At 33.7% G+C, this 19,516-nt stretch overlaps 2 protein-coding genes across 6 annotated transcripts; one reads left to right on the top strand and one right to left on the bottom strand.

The window, feature by feature from the left end:
* Positions 1–2,196: 2,196 nt before the first annotated feature.
* LOC132735157 (methionine--tRNA ligase, mitochondrial-like) lies at positions 2,197–5,215 on the top strand. The gene is made up of 2 exons (XM_060722077.1): positions 2,197–2,368; positions 4,851–5,215. The coding sequence occupies exons 1-2, from the start codon at positions 2,197–2,199 to the stop codon at positions 5,213–5,215; spliced, it is 537 nt and encodes a 178-aa protein (XP_060578060.1).
* A 4,745-nt stretch (positions 5,216–9,960) lies between these two features.
* On the bottom strand, positions 9,961–18,966 carry LOC132735175 (WD repeat-containing protein 53-like). 5 transcript variants are annotated; one of them, XM_060722114.1, is made up of 3 exons: positions 18,908–18,936; positions 16,207–16,273; positions 9,961–15,981 (listed from the first exon to the last, which is right to left on the bottom strand). In XM_060722114.1, the coding sequence occupies exon 3, from the start codon at positions 15,978–15,980 to the stop codon at positions 14,940–14,942; it is 1,041 nt and encodes a 346-aa protein (XP_060578097.1). In that variant the 5' UTR covers position 15,981; positions 16,207–16,273; positions 18,908–18,936; the 3' UTR covers positions 9,961–14,939. The 5 variants fall into 5 exon arrangements, with proteins under 5 accessions (XP_060578097.1, XP_060578089.1, XP_060578113.1 ...); XM_060722106.1 differs by lacking the exon at positions 16,207–16,273 and having other exon boundaries at positions 18,908–18,966; XM_060722130.1 differs by lacking the exon at positions 16,207–16,273 and having other exon boundaries at positions 18,914–18,954.
* Positions 18,967–19,516: the final 550 nt, after the last annotated feature.

The raw sequence follows: 19,516 nt of genomic DNA, 5'->3' as shown, positions 1-19,516 counted from the left end.
ATGAGCTGATAAATCGTCATCAGCCAGTCTAATTCCAGCCATAACAGGCAAGTCATTCATAACAACAGAAGTTGGATTATTACTGCGATTATCTAAATGTGAAGAAATAGTACTATTAGGTAAAGTCACGCCGCCACACCCAACAATTTGAGAATTACTGTTCGAATTTTCAGGCAAAATATTAGAAGCTTGAATGATATGTTCAAAATCAATAATCGGCGACTTACCAGCGTCTGATTGATTCACCCGTGGATCCACACAATCCTCCAGAACGTCAGCACCCCTCTTGTTACCACGGCTATTGCTGGTAAGAACCTGGTTCGAGGACTGACGTGTCCGAACTCCTGGCCGACTTGTGGATTCTGTTCTTTTGCGACCTCGTGGCATTTTGCTGAGTTTCACATAAACGTTTAAGCATATAGCGAATACGGCTGTTGAAAGCAAGTGAGAGGAATGCACGAGGTTCCCGAGTCTTATATAGCCGTGAGAAAGTGGCGGGAATTTTAGCAATCAGTCAAGTAGAACAATATCGTACTACCTAATGTGTTAAACACGTTTATTTCCTAATTCGCTACGCTCAAACGTAAATAAATTATTTATCCCATAATAAAGGCAATCGAAGGAAGAAAGAACAACAAATACATAAATTCACATTTATGATCTGCATTGCCGTATATCTACATTACTAATACATGTTCTTAGAAACAGCATACATGACATTAACATCTCAACGTTTCATAAATCTATGTAATCTAATCTAAAAGGACTTTCTTTACAATAATCTCATATCTTTATTATGAACATTAACATGGAAAACACACAGTTATGAACAAACTTTCCCTGTCAGTAATGCTGCGAGTCGGCTGCGCAACCCTACTCAATCGTGGGAGGGGGACGTAGTAGGAAACCAAATCTCAAGACCAGCCACCCTCCGTAAGTGCTCTGACATAATTTAATGAGAAAATCCATAAAAACAACCCACTTACTATGTAAAATGTAATTAAAAGCCGAATATGTACACTCATTAACTGCACGCTTTCCACCTATAAGTTCAGAACATTTACAAAAACGTATAAAATATGGAATCTCTTCTTATATACAGACTATAAAAATTGAAATCATAAAAGTTCGAGGTATCGTATTTCACTAACTAAAGAGTTCTCCAAAATAACGAACATCCTGGGAAAGTAGTACATCTTGTTCTTGTAACAAAATCTGAAAAACATAAACTTAAGTAATTAACAATATTTTTAGTTAAATTCAAATCGTTACCAAAACGTAAAAAAACTTGACTGAATTAATCTAAAAATGCATCTTTATAATACCATACTTCATTTACCATTAATACATTTATGTATTTATAAATCAATTATAAACCTTGCAAAATTATTCTGTAGTTGTAAGAATATGCTTGTCCTTTTTAATTAGCGTGTCGATTTAAACTATTAAAACGATTTATCAAGACTAAAAATGGACCAAGAAAAATCATTGTTACTGTACAGATTAACGATGACTGCGTGAACTTTTCGGGAGGGTGGAAGGGTATCAGTGCACGATAGAGTAAAATAAACGTGTGTAGCAATGCAGAAAACCTCGAATGATATACACATCTATCCGACTTTATTATATATTACTGACGCACGAGAAAATCGTGCGTATCATATTCAATGAATTTCAATACAGTAAAACTTCGATTACCTTAACCTAGGATAAATATATTTAACAAATACCCCTTGCTAGCAGACGATTTCAATAAAAAATAACCCAAATTATTTAAATGCTGAAAATAATTTTATTTATAGTGTAATTTACGGGTATGGCAAATCAAGATTTTGGCAATAATCTAAATTTGGGGAAAAGTGATTTTGTTGTACATGTTCATTTTTTCATGTGATTGTTAAGCTGCCTATGATTTTATAGCTATATGCAAGGTGTGAATTATATTTACTTTATTGGACATTAAAAAAAAACTTGAAAGTGATTAATAAAAGTTGCAAAGACTAGTTATGCAATCGAGCTTAAATAAATATGTTTAAACCATAAACTGGCAAAATCCTTGTATTAAAATAGATTAAATTTTAGCGAATTTATTTTTTCGTGGTATTCAGTGCATGTAAATTAAGCAAAAATTAAATACTTGCGAAAAAACCGTGATTGTGTTCTTGTGTTACTGTAGATTATTTAGAAGAGAAAGCCATGGAATATGTTAATTCGGATGTTGTGAACACGTTTGGTAATCTTCTAAGTAGATGTACAGCATCGGCTATAAATCGTGATCAGATTTACCCCAGAAAAGACCAGGATACCTACATCAGTTCAATAACTGCGGCAGATAGAGAAACTTTTGAGAACATCGAAATACTTATTGGTAAATAATTATATTGCTTAACAAAGGCTGTCATTGATAATGGTGATATTGATATATCGATCATTGATTGACAATTGTCTGAAAATTGATTGGCTGAATAAAGTGAAAACAATTTCTACCTTTTGCAAATCTTCCTTCATTTCTCAAGAGATTTTAAGCAGAATTGTTGTACCCTGGCACATATTGTTGGGGTTTTGTGATTTGAGTATCTGTGGCAGAATTATGGCCATTTGTTTTATTCACATCAGTAAACCTGGTTTTGTGACATTTTTCTGTCACTTTTTCTGCTTCAATATTTACTCTTATTACAGAAAAAAAAACTGACTACATCTCTGCAATGCTAGTAATGAATATTGGAAAAAAATTATACATGTACTTTATATAAGTACAATAAGGGTTGTAAGAGTACTAACACAACAGCATAGAATGAAGTAGGATGGAAAATGTTATTCTGATTTCTCATGGTTCAGAACTGTTCACTATTTAGGGGAGACTGTGCGTGTAAGCAGCCAGATAGATCTGTCGGTATAGCCATGGAACAGTATTCCGAAGGTCCCAGGTTCAAGACTCCCTGCACATTTTTCTCATCCTGTGACAGATTAATCATTTTTAAGCTCATATGTCACAAAGTGACAGGGTGAGCTTTTGTGATCGCTTTTCGTCCGTCGTCCGTCCGTCCGTAAACTTTTACTTTAAATGACATCTCCTCATAAACCACTAAGCCAATTTCATCCAAACTTCACAGGAATGTTCCTTTGGTAGTCACCTTTAAAAACTGTTCAAAGAATTTAATTCCATGCATAAATTAAAAAAATCTTCTTTTAAAGAACCCAAAGAGCTAGAGCTAAGATATTTAGCATGAAACATCTTCTAATGGGTTTCTACCAAGTTTGTTCAAATAAAAGTCCTGGGGTCAAAATTGGCCCCGCCCCGGGGGTCATTGATTTTCCTTATATGTGTATAGCAAAAACTTAAAATCAAAGCACAGAAGGCGCTGAATTTGTTTGGGTCTTAGAATGTCAGAAAGGTGAAGGTTGTGAGATTATAAACCAATTTGTTTTTGTATAGTGTCACCAATGCTTTCCAGTGTTTTAACTAGCAAATTGGCTATAAGACTAATTGCAACTCAATTCAATGTTTATTTGACTTAAAAATTAAAAAAAAATTAGTTGCCTCAATTTTGATTTGAACTCCAGACCTCTCGATTTAGAAGGGAGCGTGCAAAGCCATAGGCCACACTGAACTTACATGTAAACGGCCTGAAGAAAACCATATTATTCTTAATTAGGGTTTGTAACTCTTATTATTTCAACGCTAAACCTGTTGTTTAACACATATGTAAATAATCATAGAGCTTATTGTAAGCATGTATATCTATAAAGAATGAAACAATATTAGAAATCTTCGACCATTCGGGAACTACTTTGCTTGAGAATTAATGCGCCTGTCATTTGACAATCTTTACGCATTGATCTCCCCTGAATTTTGCGGGGTTGGTGTACATATAAAGGGAAGTAACTGCTTCAAAAAAGTGGACTACTTTAGGCATTTGCAATTAACAGCATTAGGCTCTGAAATTTCGCTACAATTATTTGTTTGGTCTGACGACCCAAACAAATAAAAATCTTCTTTGAAAAAACCCAAATAGCTAGAGTTTAGATATTAAGCATGAAACATCTTCTAGTGAGTGTCTACAAACTTTGTTCAAATAAAAGCCCTGGGGTCAAAATTGGCCCCGCCCGGGGGTCATTGATTTTCCTTATATGTGTATAGCAAAAACTTAAAAAATCTTCTTTGAAAAACCCAAATAGCTAGAGTTTAAATGTTAGGCATGAAACATCTTCTAGTGAGTGTCTACAAAGTTTGTTCGAATAAAAGCCCTGGGGTCAAAACTGGACACGCCCCAGGGATGTCAATGTTTTTAACTACATTGTATATGTGTATAGTAAAAACTTAAAAAATCTTCTTTGAAAAAACCCAATGAGCTAGAGCTTAGATGTTTAGCATGAAACATCTTCTTATTGGTGTCTACCAAGTTTCTTTAAATAAAAGCCCTTGGGTTAAAATTGGCCCCGGGGGGGGGGGGGCTATATACAGGTGAGCGACCTCAGGGCCATCATGGCCCTCTTGTTTCCTAAATAATTATATGTATATTGACTTCAATCACTTTTCTTAATTGAAACACTCATAGTGTAATTCTCATATTTAGCTAAGTAATCTAAGGATTGTTAGGCATATGAGTTAAGACCCCGTCAGGGGCAAGCCGATAGTTTCTTGAGCAAGAAACTTGACACTCATTGCTCAGTACTGGTTGGTTCCAGGAACAGATTCAAAGGTCTATAAGCTTATAGCACCCAACTCAATCAAACTTAAATAAATTCTGTATCAGCCAGTATATATGTACAGCCAGGCAACTTTTTTTTTAACAGAGTGGCAAAACGACACGGGTATGTGATGTCTAAATTTCTTTTCTATTTTACAGACACAGTGGAGGGATATTATCAGGATATGATGATGTACAAGGCTATAGAGAGCATCATGTCGTATCTAAGATGGGCGAACGGTCTAGTTGAGAACCACAAGATTTGGGATCTTGCCAAATCGGACCAAGAAGCAGACGTTCTTCACCTCAAATGTGTCCTTCACCTTGCATTAGACACTTTGAGAGTGAGTGGAATCTTGCTACAGCCTGTGATACCAAACATATCTGAACGCTTGCTGAATAGGCTCGGAATTCCTAAGGATAGGCGAACATTTGAATGTGCAAGGAAACCATATTTGAACTCTCCAGAGCTACCTTTAGGACCAAATGAAGGTGTTCTGTTAAAAAGATTGAAAATAAATTAGTAGATATAATTATTCGGAGTGTATTTTTTAATTGTATATTTTTTACATTATATACTCAAAGTATTGAATACATGTACATTTTATGCTCAGATGAGCAAAAAAATAAATATATGTATTAGCACTGATAATCACTATAAGCTTTTTTGTCCCATGTCAAATACATTATACTGCTAGAAAACGTGTAAAAATAATTATCATTTTATCAATATCATCATGACATATATCGCACTAAGTATACTGTACACACAAGTATGTTGGAGGATATGTCATTTAAAGTCAATGAGCATTTAATTTATCTTTTAGCAATATGGGTGTTAAAGGCTGTGCACTAGCAATTACAGGGATGTTAATCTCAATGAGGTGCTGAGCAGAACTGAGGTTTGGTCTTCTTTAGATCAAGGACGTATGAGTTATTCAAAATCCTTATTCTAATAAGGGAGACTACTTTGTCAAGATCACTAGCCCATACTGTAGAATATTATTTTACCAACTGTCAGTGACCAGAGGCCAGCTGTCCAAGCCTATTTGAGTTTTTTTGTGTTTCTGCTTTTGTTGTTTACACTTAAAGACATTTATAATTTAACAGTGTGACCTTGACCTGAAGAAGGTCAAACCTGGGTGCTGTATATAATCTCATAATGGTTAACATTTCTGCTAATGGGCTTCAATTCATTCCATTAGTTTAAGTCACAGGGCAGACTTGAAATTTTACAATAATTCATTATGACTGAAGTGTGACCTTGTTCTGTGGAAGGTAAAACATATGCCCTGCACACATTGTCTCATTATGGTTAACAATTCTATAGTTTCAATTTCCTTCTGTATGTTCCAAAGATACAGACTGGACACAATCTTGCTTACAGATGGACAGACAGACAACCATGAGGTGCATAACAATATTCACAGAAAACTCTTGACCGACTGACATTTCACTAGGTTCATGACATTTATTGTAGTACAGCACTTGATTAAAATTTTTGATACAAAGAAATAGGTCATAGTAATAGCTAATTAATTGCCCTTTGGTACAAAGGAAAGGTTATGAAGTACCTCATTGACCTTTGATACAAAGAAATAGGTCAGTTAATTGACATTTAACATATAAAGCACGTGTACTAAAACATGTCATCTGACGTCATGCTCCACTTTCTTATGTACCAGACAAAATTGCAGGCTAAATAACCCTTACTGATTCAGAGGACAATTTGCCCATCATGGATCTCTTGTTAATTTTTTTTCAGAAACCTTTTAAAAAGATCTTTGATAGAGTTTTTATATTTTTTCATAAACTAAAGCAAGAAAATTCTTTTAAAAGTTCATTTATTAAAACAAATTGCAGGCCATTCCAGTCAATTCAGGATAATTTGGTAGATTCATTTGGTATGCAGTGTAATTATGTTTTTGGTATATACAACATAGTTGTACATGAATGTAAAGTTATTGAAAAATGAGCCGCGTCATTACAAAACCAACACAAGCAAATTCGTTGAATTTATATCCCCGCCGAGTACTGGTTATTATTAACACAACAACTGAAGACATAAGGCTTTATTTATATATTAATCATGGCATAAACAGTAATATTCTTTGAACTTGATAAATATTCAGAGCAATAACAGATCCATAACTTTGTGTTAAATAGTAAAATCTGGAAATGCCAATGAGATGTATGCATTCTACATAACTAATCAAGGGCCATAAATCTGAGTTATAAGTATCTGACTGGAACAAGGCGACTATATGCACATCTCCTCTTAGTATCCCATAAAGTTTCATTGAATTCCAGCCAGTAGTAGCAGAGAAGTAGTGAGGAAACAAATATTTTTCAATATGGATACTGCATAACTAATCAAGGGCCATAACTCTGAGTTAAAGTGTCTGACTGGAACAAGCCGACGATATGTGCATTTCCTCTTGGTATTGAAGGTTCCCATAAAGTTTCGTTAAATTCCAGCCAGTACTTGCAGAGAAGTAGTGCCAAAACGATTTTTACTCTATATGCATACCACATAACTAATCAAGGGCCATAACTCTGAGTTAAAGGGTCTGACCCGAACAAGCTGACGATATGCGCATCTCCTCTTGATATTGATGATTCCCATAAAGTTTTGTTGAATTCCAGCCAGTAGTTGCAGAGAACTACTCCGAAAACGATTTTTACTCCAAATGCATATTGCATAACTAATCAAGGGCCATAACTCTGAGTTAAAGTGTCTGACCCAAACAAGCCGACGATATGCGCATCTCCTCTTGGTATTGAAGGTTCCCATAAAGTTTCATTGAATTACAGCCAGTAGTTGCAGAGAAATAGTGCGGAAACGATTTTTACTCTATATGCATACTGCATAACTAATCAACGGCCATAACTTTGAGTAAAAGTGTCTGACCGGAACAGGCTGACAATATGCGCATTTCCTCTTGATTTTGATGATTCCCATAAAGTTTCGTTGAATTCCAGCCAGTAGTTGCAGAGAACTACTCCGGAAATGATTTTTACTCTATATACATACTAACTAACTAATCAAGGGCCATAACTCTGAGTTAAAGGGTCGGACTGGAACAAGCCGAGGATATGTGCATCTCCTCTTGATATTGATGATTCCCATAAAGTTTTGTTGAATTCCAGCCAGTAGTTGCAGAGAACTACTCCAGAAACGAAATTCGGACGGACGGACGGAAGTTTTCACAGGACAGTAATTATGTGGCTACTCTATTGTTCTCTCTATTGTTCTTTTTAGCCACACAAAAGAAAATAGCCACATAAAAGCATTACGGAAAGAATGACACAAAAGAGAAAGAACAGTTGCCTATTGTCCCTCTAGCCACATAATTACTGTCCTGTGAGTGCGGACGGACAGACGGACAACGCCAAAACTATATCCCCCTCCCGATTCCATCGGCAGGGGATAATAATGGGTTTGCGTCCAGCATGGATCCAGACCAGCCTGCGCATCCATGCAGTCTGATCAGGATCCATGCTGTTTGCTTACAGACCCTATAACAAGTAAAGAAACTGATAGCGAACAGCATGGATCCTGATTAGACTGCGCGGATGCTGTTCAGGATCAATGCTGGTCGCAAACCTATTATGTTGGTTTTGTCATGACGAAGCTCAAATGCTTTTAAAAAATGAATATACACATATTTAAAGTAGATAACAATGTACATTTTAATGAAACATATATGTCTGATATTGGGACATAGCTTAAGATGATGTTTGATGTCCACTAGAGAGAACAACCATTCCAGATTATTATTTTTTGAATATTTTTTTAGTCAAATATTTACAAAATAAAATGCTGTTTAATGGCAGTCACTGTCAATTTCAGCCTTTTAACTTTGATTGTTCACATTTAAGGCACTGTTGATCTTAAAGGAACTCCACTGAGGTCTAAAAGCCTAAAAACATAAAATTTGATTTTCTTTTACATAGATCAGCCTTGGCACTAAAAACGGAAAGACAAACAAAAAACAACAAAGGAATATACTCAAAAAATACATTTGAAAACCGTATTTTTGTGCAATTCCTAGCCAATATGAGTCAAAAGCACTGCTTTACTTTTCAATTTGGGTCATTTTTCACAATCAGAATCATTTTTCTAGAAAAACACAGTGAGCGAATGATCTGAAATTTTGCACAAAAGTTACTGGTTGAGACATGCATCAAATGATACATTACTCTCATTTTCAGTCTTGTCTTGTCAAAAAACCTAAGTCAAGTCCCTTTAAAGTATCAGTTTTTATTGAACCTTTAAACTTACAAAGAAATCAGTTTTCCTCTTTCCAAAGTATGCACTCTAAAAAGAACAAAAGAAGTTAACAGTCTTGTCTTGTCAAAAAACCTAAGTCAAGTCCCTTTAAAGTATCAGTTTTTATTGAACCTTTAAACTTACAAAGAAATCAGTTTTCCTCTTTCCAAAGTATGCACTCTAAAAAGAACAAAAGAAGTTAAAGAAAGGTTACAAATGACATACACTGTATGTGTTAATTATTACACATATTGAAATTCCTCTTATCACCAATATGACGTTTTTAGTGACATTTTACTTCAACAAAAGGACAAAACATGATTAATAAAGTCATATGAAGTTAAAAATATCACATGTATTCAAAATAATTATGATATTTTGTTAACAATGTACCTTCTATTCATTATCACTACAACATACATTTTTCGGTATTTCATGAAGGTCAGCACGTATGCTAAAATTAATATTGCTAGTGAGACAATGACCAGGTTTATATCTTACCCAGCTGGTGGCAATTGAATATAAGTTTGGTCAAGATCTATCCAGTGGTTTAAGGAGAAGAGTTTGTTTAAATTAACAAATATATAACTAGAGCACAAAAGCAATACTAGTATCAAAGCGTACATAACATACATAAGTTAACAAGATGACAAGGTAAATTATTATACTATAGTCTAATAGTATAGTTTAGCAGTGTTCATTACAATTGTGGAAAATCAAATATATAGATTTGATTGATTAGGCAATTTCTTTAATTGTTTTAAATTCATAAGTAAGAAAAACATTTTAATTAATTTAACAGTGTTCATTTTAATTGTTTAAAATGATGACTTAATTCACATTGTTTGCAAGTAATCATATTTATAGCGCAGACTTTAGCAGTATAGAACTAATTTTGTAACCAATATTTCCGAATAAAGTACTAGCAATCAACACACAGCATAATGCAGTATATGTAGCTCTCATACCCACTTTATAAACAGGAAATTCATCTTGTCCTAGGAGGGGATTTTATCCACTTCAAAATTTCACACATGAAGGGGATTATGTCAACCCATGGAGGGCATTATGTCCAGATATACAAAAATACATGAAGGGGATTTTGTCCACAGGGGATTTTGTCTGACATTCATGTGACACTGCCAGTGTAACAGACAGATTAGGGTATGACATTTTAGTTAACTCTACAAAAGTACAATGTGTAAATAGTATGGCACCTGACTGGAAGCTGAGTAAAGATATACTATGCTTATCCCCGAGTAAAATATTGTTATTGCAGAAAATTATTGAAATCTATAAAATTCTGACTGAATATGTCTTATTTGAATATAAGAGAACAATATTTGCACAAACTACATGTATGTACATCTACAATCTGCGTTCATTATTACAGGTCAAGTAAAACTGGCTCTTTTAAAAAAAACTGCAATTTTTTTTTTATAACAAAGTTACAGCCAATAATAGCCAAAATAATGAAATTTCAATAATTTGACCTTCAAAGTCAAGGTCATTTATGAGTGAAGGTCAAGGTCTGTCTGGTTATTTTTAAGGGCTATCCTTGAAGATTATTATGTTCAAGTTTGAAGACAATCCATTCAAAAATAACAAAGTTACAGCCAATAATTATAAAGTAAGAACAAGCAAAATTTGGATTTTCGACATTGAAGGTCAAGGTCATTTATGGATGAAGGTCAAAGTTGGTGTGGTCTACTGAAAGGTCTTGTCCCAAGGATTGTTGTGGCCAAGTATGAAGACAATACACCAAGAAATAAAAAAGTTATGATCCAGGTACAAGTTTGCGGACGGCAACACCGCCAGGACTATCACAATATCTCTTACTTTTTTTTTCAAAAAAAAAAAAAAGTCGAGCTAAAAAAACCTCCAAAATTGTGCCGATTTTCCTTAAAGCCAAATCAATTATACAGCAAATATGATTTTTTCATCGTTAACCAGTATTTATGTGTGTAAATTATCACTGGAAAACTAGAAATGTGTTACTACTACACCCCTATGCCCCTGACAAAATTATGATGTTTTTAGCTCCAAGTACATATTTTGTCATAAGGTACAACTATTGCAAGTGACACACGCCCAGGCACTAATATTGTAATTGTAATTGTTTCAATTTGAAAATACTTTGCAGCATGCACACAAAACTTTTATATATGCAAAAAGATAACAAACAAAATATTTCAGGTTTTCGTACATTAAATTAAATCAATATCAACATAAGCAGAACAAAATTTTCACTAAGATAAGGTATTCAAAAAAACATGTTTTTGTAAACCAAAAATATCTTAAACGGGCTCCACTGAGGTCCAACACCATACAATTTGAATTGTTTATATACATGTAATTCAACTGGGGCACTTAATGCAGAAAATTATGCATGAGATTAGAGAGTCATATACTCAGCATTACATTGAAAGTCAAGGGCGATTCTAATATCAATTTTAGTTAAAGCTGCATGCTTCCATAATAAGCCAAAATATTTCAAGAAAATCAACCTTGAGAAAAAGGTACTCATATTTAAGAAAAGTAAAAAAGATTCAAGTAATAAATTACATGTTATAACTTATGAGCAATTAATTATAATTTAATAACTGATTTTGCAGTATTTATCACCATATTTATATACTGCCTAAGTAATGCAGTAAGGGCTGTTTTGGGTAATTTGGTAATTTACTTAAAATATATGTTCCGTTTGCAATGTGTAAATTTTTTGCTCACTTCACAATACTTTGCTTTTTAAATACATTTTCAAACTTTTCATGAAAAATAACATTAATTTGGAGGCATGCTGCTTTAAAAGCTTCTGAATGCTTTTCATTTTGAGGCCATTTCGCACAATAAATTTTCTTTATCTTGAAAAACAGGGTGAGTGAATAATCTAAAATCTTGCACACTAGTTAGAAGTCCAGACCTACATCAAATGAAACAAAAATCTCGCAAAATATTTCCAGTCCTGTCATTTCAAAATAACTCAGTGGAGTCCCTTTAAAGAGAGCAACTAGTCAATATACATGTATAATAGACTATATTGTTAATATAAATAGTAAAGTCATACTTAAATATTTAACCAGTAAACAAGTATAACTTCTTTGAATCTAAGCTGAAGTTAACAGATGCCTTGAAAACAGGAGATGTCATTTAAAGCAAAAGACTTTCGGACTTTCCGCGTAATATGAAATTAGGCAAAGCCTATGTCGTATGAACGGGGAAAGCGTTAAAAGATCCTTTCATTCTTTCCGTTTTAAAGGTGTCATTCGATATTACATACACAGCTTCCGTTTTCACTCGGAACACTCGACGATTATTACTAATCCGAAAAGTTGAGATTTGCTCCGTTATCGGAATACCCCGCCTATTATCATTGACATACATTGTAAATGGCGGTGCCTGACTAGAACTGACACTGAAAATTTTATTGATAGGTATAGAATTCTATATATTTTTTAAATGTTTTTTATTTGATTTTCTTTTAAATATTCACGTGTAGTCTATAGCCGGCCCAATCTTTGACTTCCCCGTATAAATAGTAAAGTCATACTTAAATATTTAACCAGTAAACAAGTATAACTTCTTTAAATCTAAGCTGAAGTTAACAGATGCCTTGAAAACAGTTCAAAAGTGACAACATAATGATACTGTATATAATTGTATACCAAACAAGAAATAAAAATTTTGATTTTATAACTAGTGTTAATAAGAAATTAAACAAGAGGGCCATGATGGCCCTGAAGTCGCTCACCTGTATATAGGCCCCCTGGAGCGGGGCCAGTTTAAACCCCAGGGGTTTTATTTGAACAAACTTGGTAGACACCCATTTGAAGATGTTTCATGCTAAACATCTAAGGTATAGCTTGTTGGGTTTTTTAAAAGAAGATTTTTTAAGTTTTTTCTTTACACATATATTTAAAAACAATGACACCCCTGGGACAGGGTCAGTTTTGACCCCAGGGCTTTTATTTGAACAATCTTTGTAGACACTTCCTGGAAGATGTTTCATGCTTAATATCTAAACTCTAGCTATTCGGGTTTTTTCGAAGAAGATTTTTAAGTTTTTGCTATACACATATAAGGAAAATCAATGTCCCCCAGGGCCGGACCAATTTTGACCCCAGGGCTCTTATTTGAACAAACTTGGTAGACATCCATTAGAACATGTTTCATGCTAAATATCTTAGCTCTAGCTCTTTGGGTTCTTTAAAAGAAGATTTTTAAGTTTTTACTATATGCATATAGGAAAGATTAATGACCCCCTGGGGCGGGTCCAATTTTGATCCCAGGGCTTTTATTTGAACAAACTTGGTAGACACCCATTAGAAGATGTTTCATCTTAAATATCATAGCTCTAGCTCTTTTGGTTCTTTAAAAGAAGACTTTTTAATTTTTACTATATACATATAGGAAAAATCAATGACCCCCTGGGATGGGGGCAATTTTTTCTTTTGGTTGTCATGGCAACCAGAGTTCTACATGGAATTAAATTCTTTGAACAATTTTCAAAGGTGACCACCAAAGGAACATTCCTGTGAAGTTTGGTTGAAATTGGCTTAGTGGTTTATGAGGAGATGTCATTTAAAGTAAAAGTTTACGGACGCCGGACGAAAAGCGATCACAAAAGCTCACCCTGTCACAAAGTGACAGGTGAGCTAAAAACTTAAACAAATTAAAGTTTTCCCCTCATGGAGGAGAAAATGTTTGCATTTCTATGAAGAAATATTAAAACCAAATTTTAATTATGTTTACAATGTTTGTTCTTGTGATATAATAATGTCCCAAGTTGTTTAGGCAGTCACAAATGGTCTCAATGACCTGAAAATGTTCATGTGAGCAAAAAAAAAGATCACAGATTGCTAAACACTGCAAGTATGTTGAAGTAGAATTAACCTAATCGGCTTAGATGTTTTACAAAGCTTGCCATGTATCTTCATAATTATAATATCTGCATATACAATGTATAGTACAGTACATAGAAGTATATAGGCCTACCTTGGCCACAGGTCTCTGCAAACTACTGTTTCAGTAACCACATAGACAAATGAAGTACATGACTGTAATTAATATAAAACTATTAAATGCATTGTACAATCTCTTTTGTAAATAAATGCAAAGAAGCCCATGATGCAAAAACTTAACAAATACAATACATGTGTAGTATACTGTAACAGTAACAGAAAACAGACTTAGAAATACTTGTACATGTAATAAAATGTCACATATTCATAAGCTGTCTGTTGATGTTCAGTACAACTCAGTGCCTCTTAACCTTGGTAAATTCTGAATTTCTCACTACGGTCCAGAAAATTTTTTTTTTTTTCATTTAAATGTCATCACTACAATATTGAAATTGTACAGCAAGGGTTGCCATGGGGACAGTATGCTATACTATTCTCATTGCTTGTAAAACAAGAGTTTTTGATAATGTAGGAATTTACAAATAAGAAGACTTCATTAAAATCATTTGGCATAGAATATTGGAAATTGGCCTACAAAGACATCATGTGTTAAATTTGAAGCAATTCATTAAGTTTTGATGACAAACCTTGCACATAAAACAAAAACCAGAAATTTGTCTTAATTCCTTGGTTCGCAAAGAACAAATTTATGTCAAAAGCCATCATAGAGTTATGGACCTTTAAATAAATACCTCCCCTTATAATCTAAAAGACACATTTGAAGTTCTTTGTGGTTTATCAGATATAAAGTTATTCAAAAAGATATTTGCAATCTTTAACCAAGTGTGTTTATCTAGCCCTAAATTACAGTCCTCAAATACATCCTGTTATTCCAGTAAACTAAGCTAAAATGCTGAGCTATTTATAACATTGAATAAACAGTTTGAAAGTCATTGTTAACTAAATATCACTTAATAGCACACTACCATGATGGTTTTTAAAGTTTACTGTTATATAATTAAACAAATCAATTACAGTAATTTGAAACAAAGAATTACAAGGATAATCTAGTTTCTATATTTGTATAGGTAGTACTGTGAGATCAGGGCTTTGATCTGCTAAAACAACAAAATGATTTCCTGAATGACTGAAATTCTTCATCCAATTTATTTTAGAAGAATGCTGTATTTCAGAAAGTTTGCAATTTTCAGTAATCTGAGAATTTCTGCTATGTATTGGACTAGAGTGTCCGTTTGTCTCTGAGGGTGCATGTGTACTAGCATCTTCACCGCTGTTCATTTTAGAAAGATCCCAGGATGCCACAGTACAGTCGTTCCCACCTGTCAGAAGTTTTGTGGACGAGACAAAGTCAACCTGTGACACGCCTTGTGTGTGAGCATGCAGTGTGCACATTTCTGCAATATTTTTTTTACTTGCATCAAAAACAGAAACAAATCCATTTTCAAGAGCGCACGCCAGATATTTCCCGTCCGGTGACATTGACAAATTATGCACAAAAGGAGGGTTCACCATATAAGCACCTAGATCAGATGGGGCGTCTTGTAATTCTTGCATATTAAATTGATTAAGGCACTTTGGACGCGAGAAATCCCAGTGAATGAGGTTACAGTCCATTCCCCCTGAGAAAATTTCCCATGGTTTCCGTACCCTGAAACAGACGGTAGCACAAATGTTTGTGTGCTTTCGTCGTAAGGTTTTATAAAGACGTTTTTCCTGGAGTGAGATTATCTTGACATCGCCGGAGTCGTCGCATGCTGCTAGGAATCCTTCTTTCTCATCAAGCACTATTTGATCAATCTCCTCTTCATTAAACTGATATGATTCAACAGGACTTTGTATGTTTCTTGAATCAAACACCTTTACTGTATTACCTAAAGATGCATAAAATATACTTTCTTTTGTTCTGGAAATATAAACACCAGTGCAGTCCTCATTTTCTCCATGTAACTTATGGCTGAGGGTTCCATCACGAGTCCACAAACATATTTCGCCATCTTCGCCACCGGAAATTATGCGAGAGCCGTCACTTTTAGCATCAACACAAAGGGCTGAATTTGTATGCCCACCTTGTAGTTTCACATTCAGTTCTTCCATGCTGCAAAAAAAGAAAAGAAAAATATACATGTATTGTCATATTACTGGCAAGCATTGAGAACTCTGGACATAAGAATAAATCTGGAATATTTTTACACATCCGACTTTTCCTACATTATTTCATATTTCAAGAGGAATATCAAATGTTCAGTTTTGGTTCACTAATGAAATACTTATTAATAATGATTATTTATGTTGCTATGCCTAGTGAATACCAAATGTTTACCTCGGCAAATTACTGCTTAAATACAGGAATGGGAACGCCGCAAAGGCTGTAGCTGTACCTCAATTTTCTTTAAAAAAAAAATAATAAGCTAAAAATCAACAGAAATCAAGTGAAATTTAGGCCATTTATGAATGAATGGTCTTCTTGAATGTCTTGTCTAAAGGGTTGTTGTGACCAAGTATGAAGACAATACAAGAAGAACTAAATTAAAAAGATTTGATCAACGGACGGCAATGCCAACATGACTATAACAATACTTCTCTGTTTTCTTTGGAAAAAAGTTGAGTTAAAAAAAATGAAATTCTGAATTTTATTTGGTAATATTCATGGCTTTAACTACAGTCTCATACTACCAGGAACAACAGGATAATTTTTTGCGGACAAAACTTGAATACGTGCATATCTTTTAGACAGTTTCTTTAAAATGGGTTTTGAGGTAAAGGGTCAACTTAGCATAAATACAAATGTAGACATTTTATATGTTTCACTGTCTTATGTCTGTATATTGTTATTGTAAGTTTGTGGCAACTGATGCATTTATATGGGAAATATTTGTTCTGCTCAGCCGGCAATTCCATAATCCATTTTGAACAACTATTAAACTAACACTGAGTACGGTGTAAAGAAATAAATAAGGTTACAAATACTGATAATTATATTCCTCTATAAAACTTGTTATTCTACATTCATAATTGTTGTGTGTAACAATCAGGCTTGATGAAAATATTTTAACCAGTACTAAAATATAGGCCGAGATGACCCGTGTTTAATTTGTATAGGGCGCCTAGTTGACAAGGATTTTGAGTTCATTTAAGGGCCAGCTGAGGCAATCAGGTCAACCTATTTTGGGCTAGGGGAAACAGCCTTAATACGGCTGTAAGATACTGGGGTTAAAATCACTGCTTTGATCTAAATATATAAACCCTGAATGGAAACAGAAATTAGAATTGCAAAAAAAATATGTTGGTGCATATTGTTCTCAAAATTGAAAGATCATGCCAATTAAAAATGTGATAACTGTTTGTTGGAAATTGTCAAATGTTCCAGATTTTTTTTTTTTGTTATACTAGTTAACGTATTTGTCATAGGGTAGACTGACCCAATTTGCGTTAAGGATTATTAAGAGTGAAAACAACAACCAGTATTTATTCATATTCCATTTATTAATCATTAATACCCTATGACATATTGAATTTGATATTATATTTTATCACAAACTTTCATTACTGTAATTACAGTCCATGATTTTTTATTATTTTGTTATTGAATATTTTTTTTATTTTAAAACTTTTAGCACAATTATCATGTGCATTGTTGATTTTCAATTTAAAGACAGGCATTATCTACCTATTCAAATATGTTTTCAATCACTTTTAAGACAAATGCATCTTTTTTCGCATGTTGTTAATCCTATTATCATATGCTTATTTAAGTATAAAGATATGTTCTGTTTTGTACAATTAAATGTTATTGATATGTGATGATAGACGTCTTCATGATCTTCGTTTGTCGTTTGTAAATTATGAAAATAAAAAAGTTGCCAACAAAAGGGTAAAAAAATGTATCCTAGTGTCAATTTCGGGAAACGAACAAAAGTCCTCCCATCCAAAAATGACGAGGACAAAAGCCCTCCCATGAAAATGACAGGGCAGACAAAAGCCCTCCTGTGAAAATGACTGGACGTACAAAAACCCTCCCGTGAAATTAACAAGGCGTAGTTACAAAAATATGTATGTATGTTAAATGTCTGCTTTTTTCAAATGGACACAACATATTAAAATTGTAACATATATATTTGTTGTTGTTTTCAATTGGCCTAAGTTTGTGTATGAGCTAGAACTACCTTTCATTCAGAATATACCTTTCTGAAATGTTTAACGAGGTAACTTTTTACATGAATGTCATTAAAAACAAAGTCACATTGAAATCGTCGCAAGGCGCATTATAAATGTCTGGGACTAACTTTTAAATTTAGTTAATTAAAACTTCTTTTCATCATTTATTACTCTATTAATCTTAACTTCATTCATATTTACGCAAATAAATATACACTTACTAGTCACATTTTAGCATTTATTATTCAGATGCCTGTCAGGAATGAGCTAAAGCTCAACAGGTATGGATACCTGAGCTCATACAAACATGATGCTAATGCCAATGGAAAAAAAATATTGAAAAGAAAAAACAAAGTATTCAAGGTGCATATATGTATTTGCCACCCAAGGGCTTTTGTCTGCCCGGTTATTTTCAAGGGTGGGCTTTTGTCCTCCTAGTCATTTTCACTGGAGGGCTTTTGTCCACCCAGTCATTTTCACAGGAGGGCTTTTGCCCGTCTTGTCATTTTTGGACGAGATGGCTTTTGTCCTAAGCATGTCAATTTCAATTATTCTTTTCCAAGTTTTTTTTAAAGATATATCTTAAACTAACTGATAATTTATCAAATATTAGAAAAATATAAATGATAAAAATAGGGGACGAGTTGACCACGGGACAAGCTGACCAAAAAGACGAGTTGACCGCGGGACGAGTCGACTCGAAATCGAGCTGACCCCGTGTTGTTGAATTTAATCAGAAAAAAGGGGTACTGTACAGAGCGCCTTCTTAAATTATATGGTAACATAAGCTTATAAATTAAAAATTACAAAGATAGATATACTTTCAAGGTACAAATAAGCACAGTTTTATTAGGACCTTTTATTACATTTACAGTTTTCTTCTTTTAGATTTCGCCTAGACGCTTGTATTTTGTTTTAAACGAACGGAGATTTAGTACCGAAAAAGACTTAAACACGAAACGAAGCAACTAGTTGGTTAACACCACTAATTTTTTAACTTTTTTTCATTTTACATTTTGACAAAGTAAAATAATTAAAGTTTTTCTAGATTTCCTATAAGTTTTTACTATAAATTGAGCTACTGGCACTTCGTTTTGGATAAGTGAAACACGTGTGACATTCTCTTGCACTGATGGTGTTTAACTCAAGTAATATGATATGAATTACATTGTAGTATATATAGTGGAACCCCATTGTATCGTGCTATTCATTGTATCGATCTATTTACAAATCTTTCGATTTTTTTGCAAAATGCAGTAGCTACTGATTGCTAACATTTACAAAAGTGTCACGAAAATCTTTCGCATTTGTTTTGTGCCGTAAAAATGGTCAAAAACAGGTTTCCAGTACCGTCAGACTTTGTAGATAATAAATGGACTTATAAATAGTGTGTTCTTATTAAAAACACATTTACTGTCTGTTGAAAGTTCCTAAATTTATGCTGACATTTTAAAACAGACATCTTTGATTCTAAT

Source organism: Ruditapes philippinarum, unplaced genomic scaffold, assembly GCF_026571515.1.
Source record: "Ruditapes philippinarum isolate M1 unplaced genomic scaffold, ASM2657151v2 ctg1521_1_1_1_1, whole genome shotgun sequence".
Classification (NCBI taxonomy): Eukaryota; Metazoa; Mollusca; class Bivalvia; order Venerida; family Veneridae; genus Ruditapes; species Ruditapes philippinarum.
This window is presented reverse-complemented; position numbering and strand designations above follow the sequence as displayed.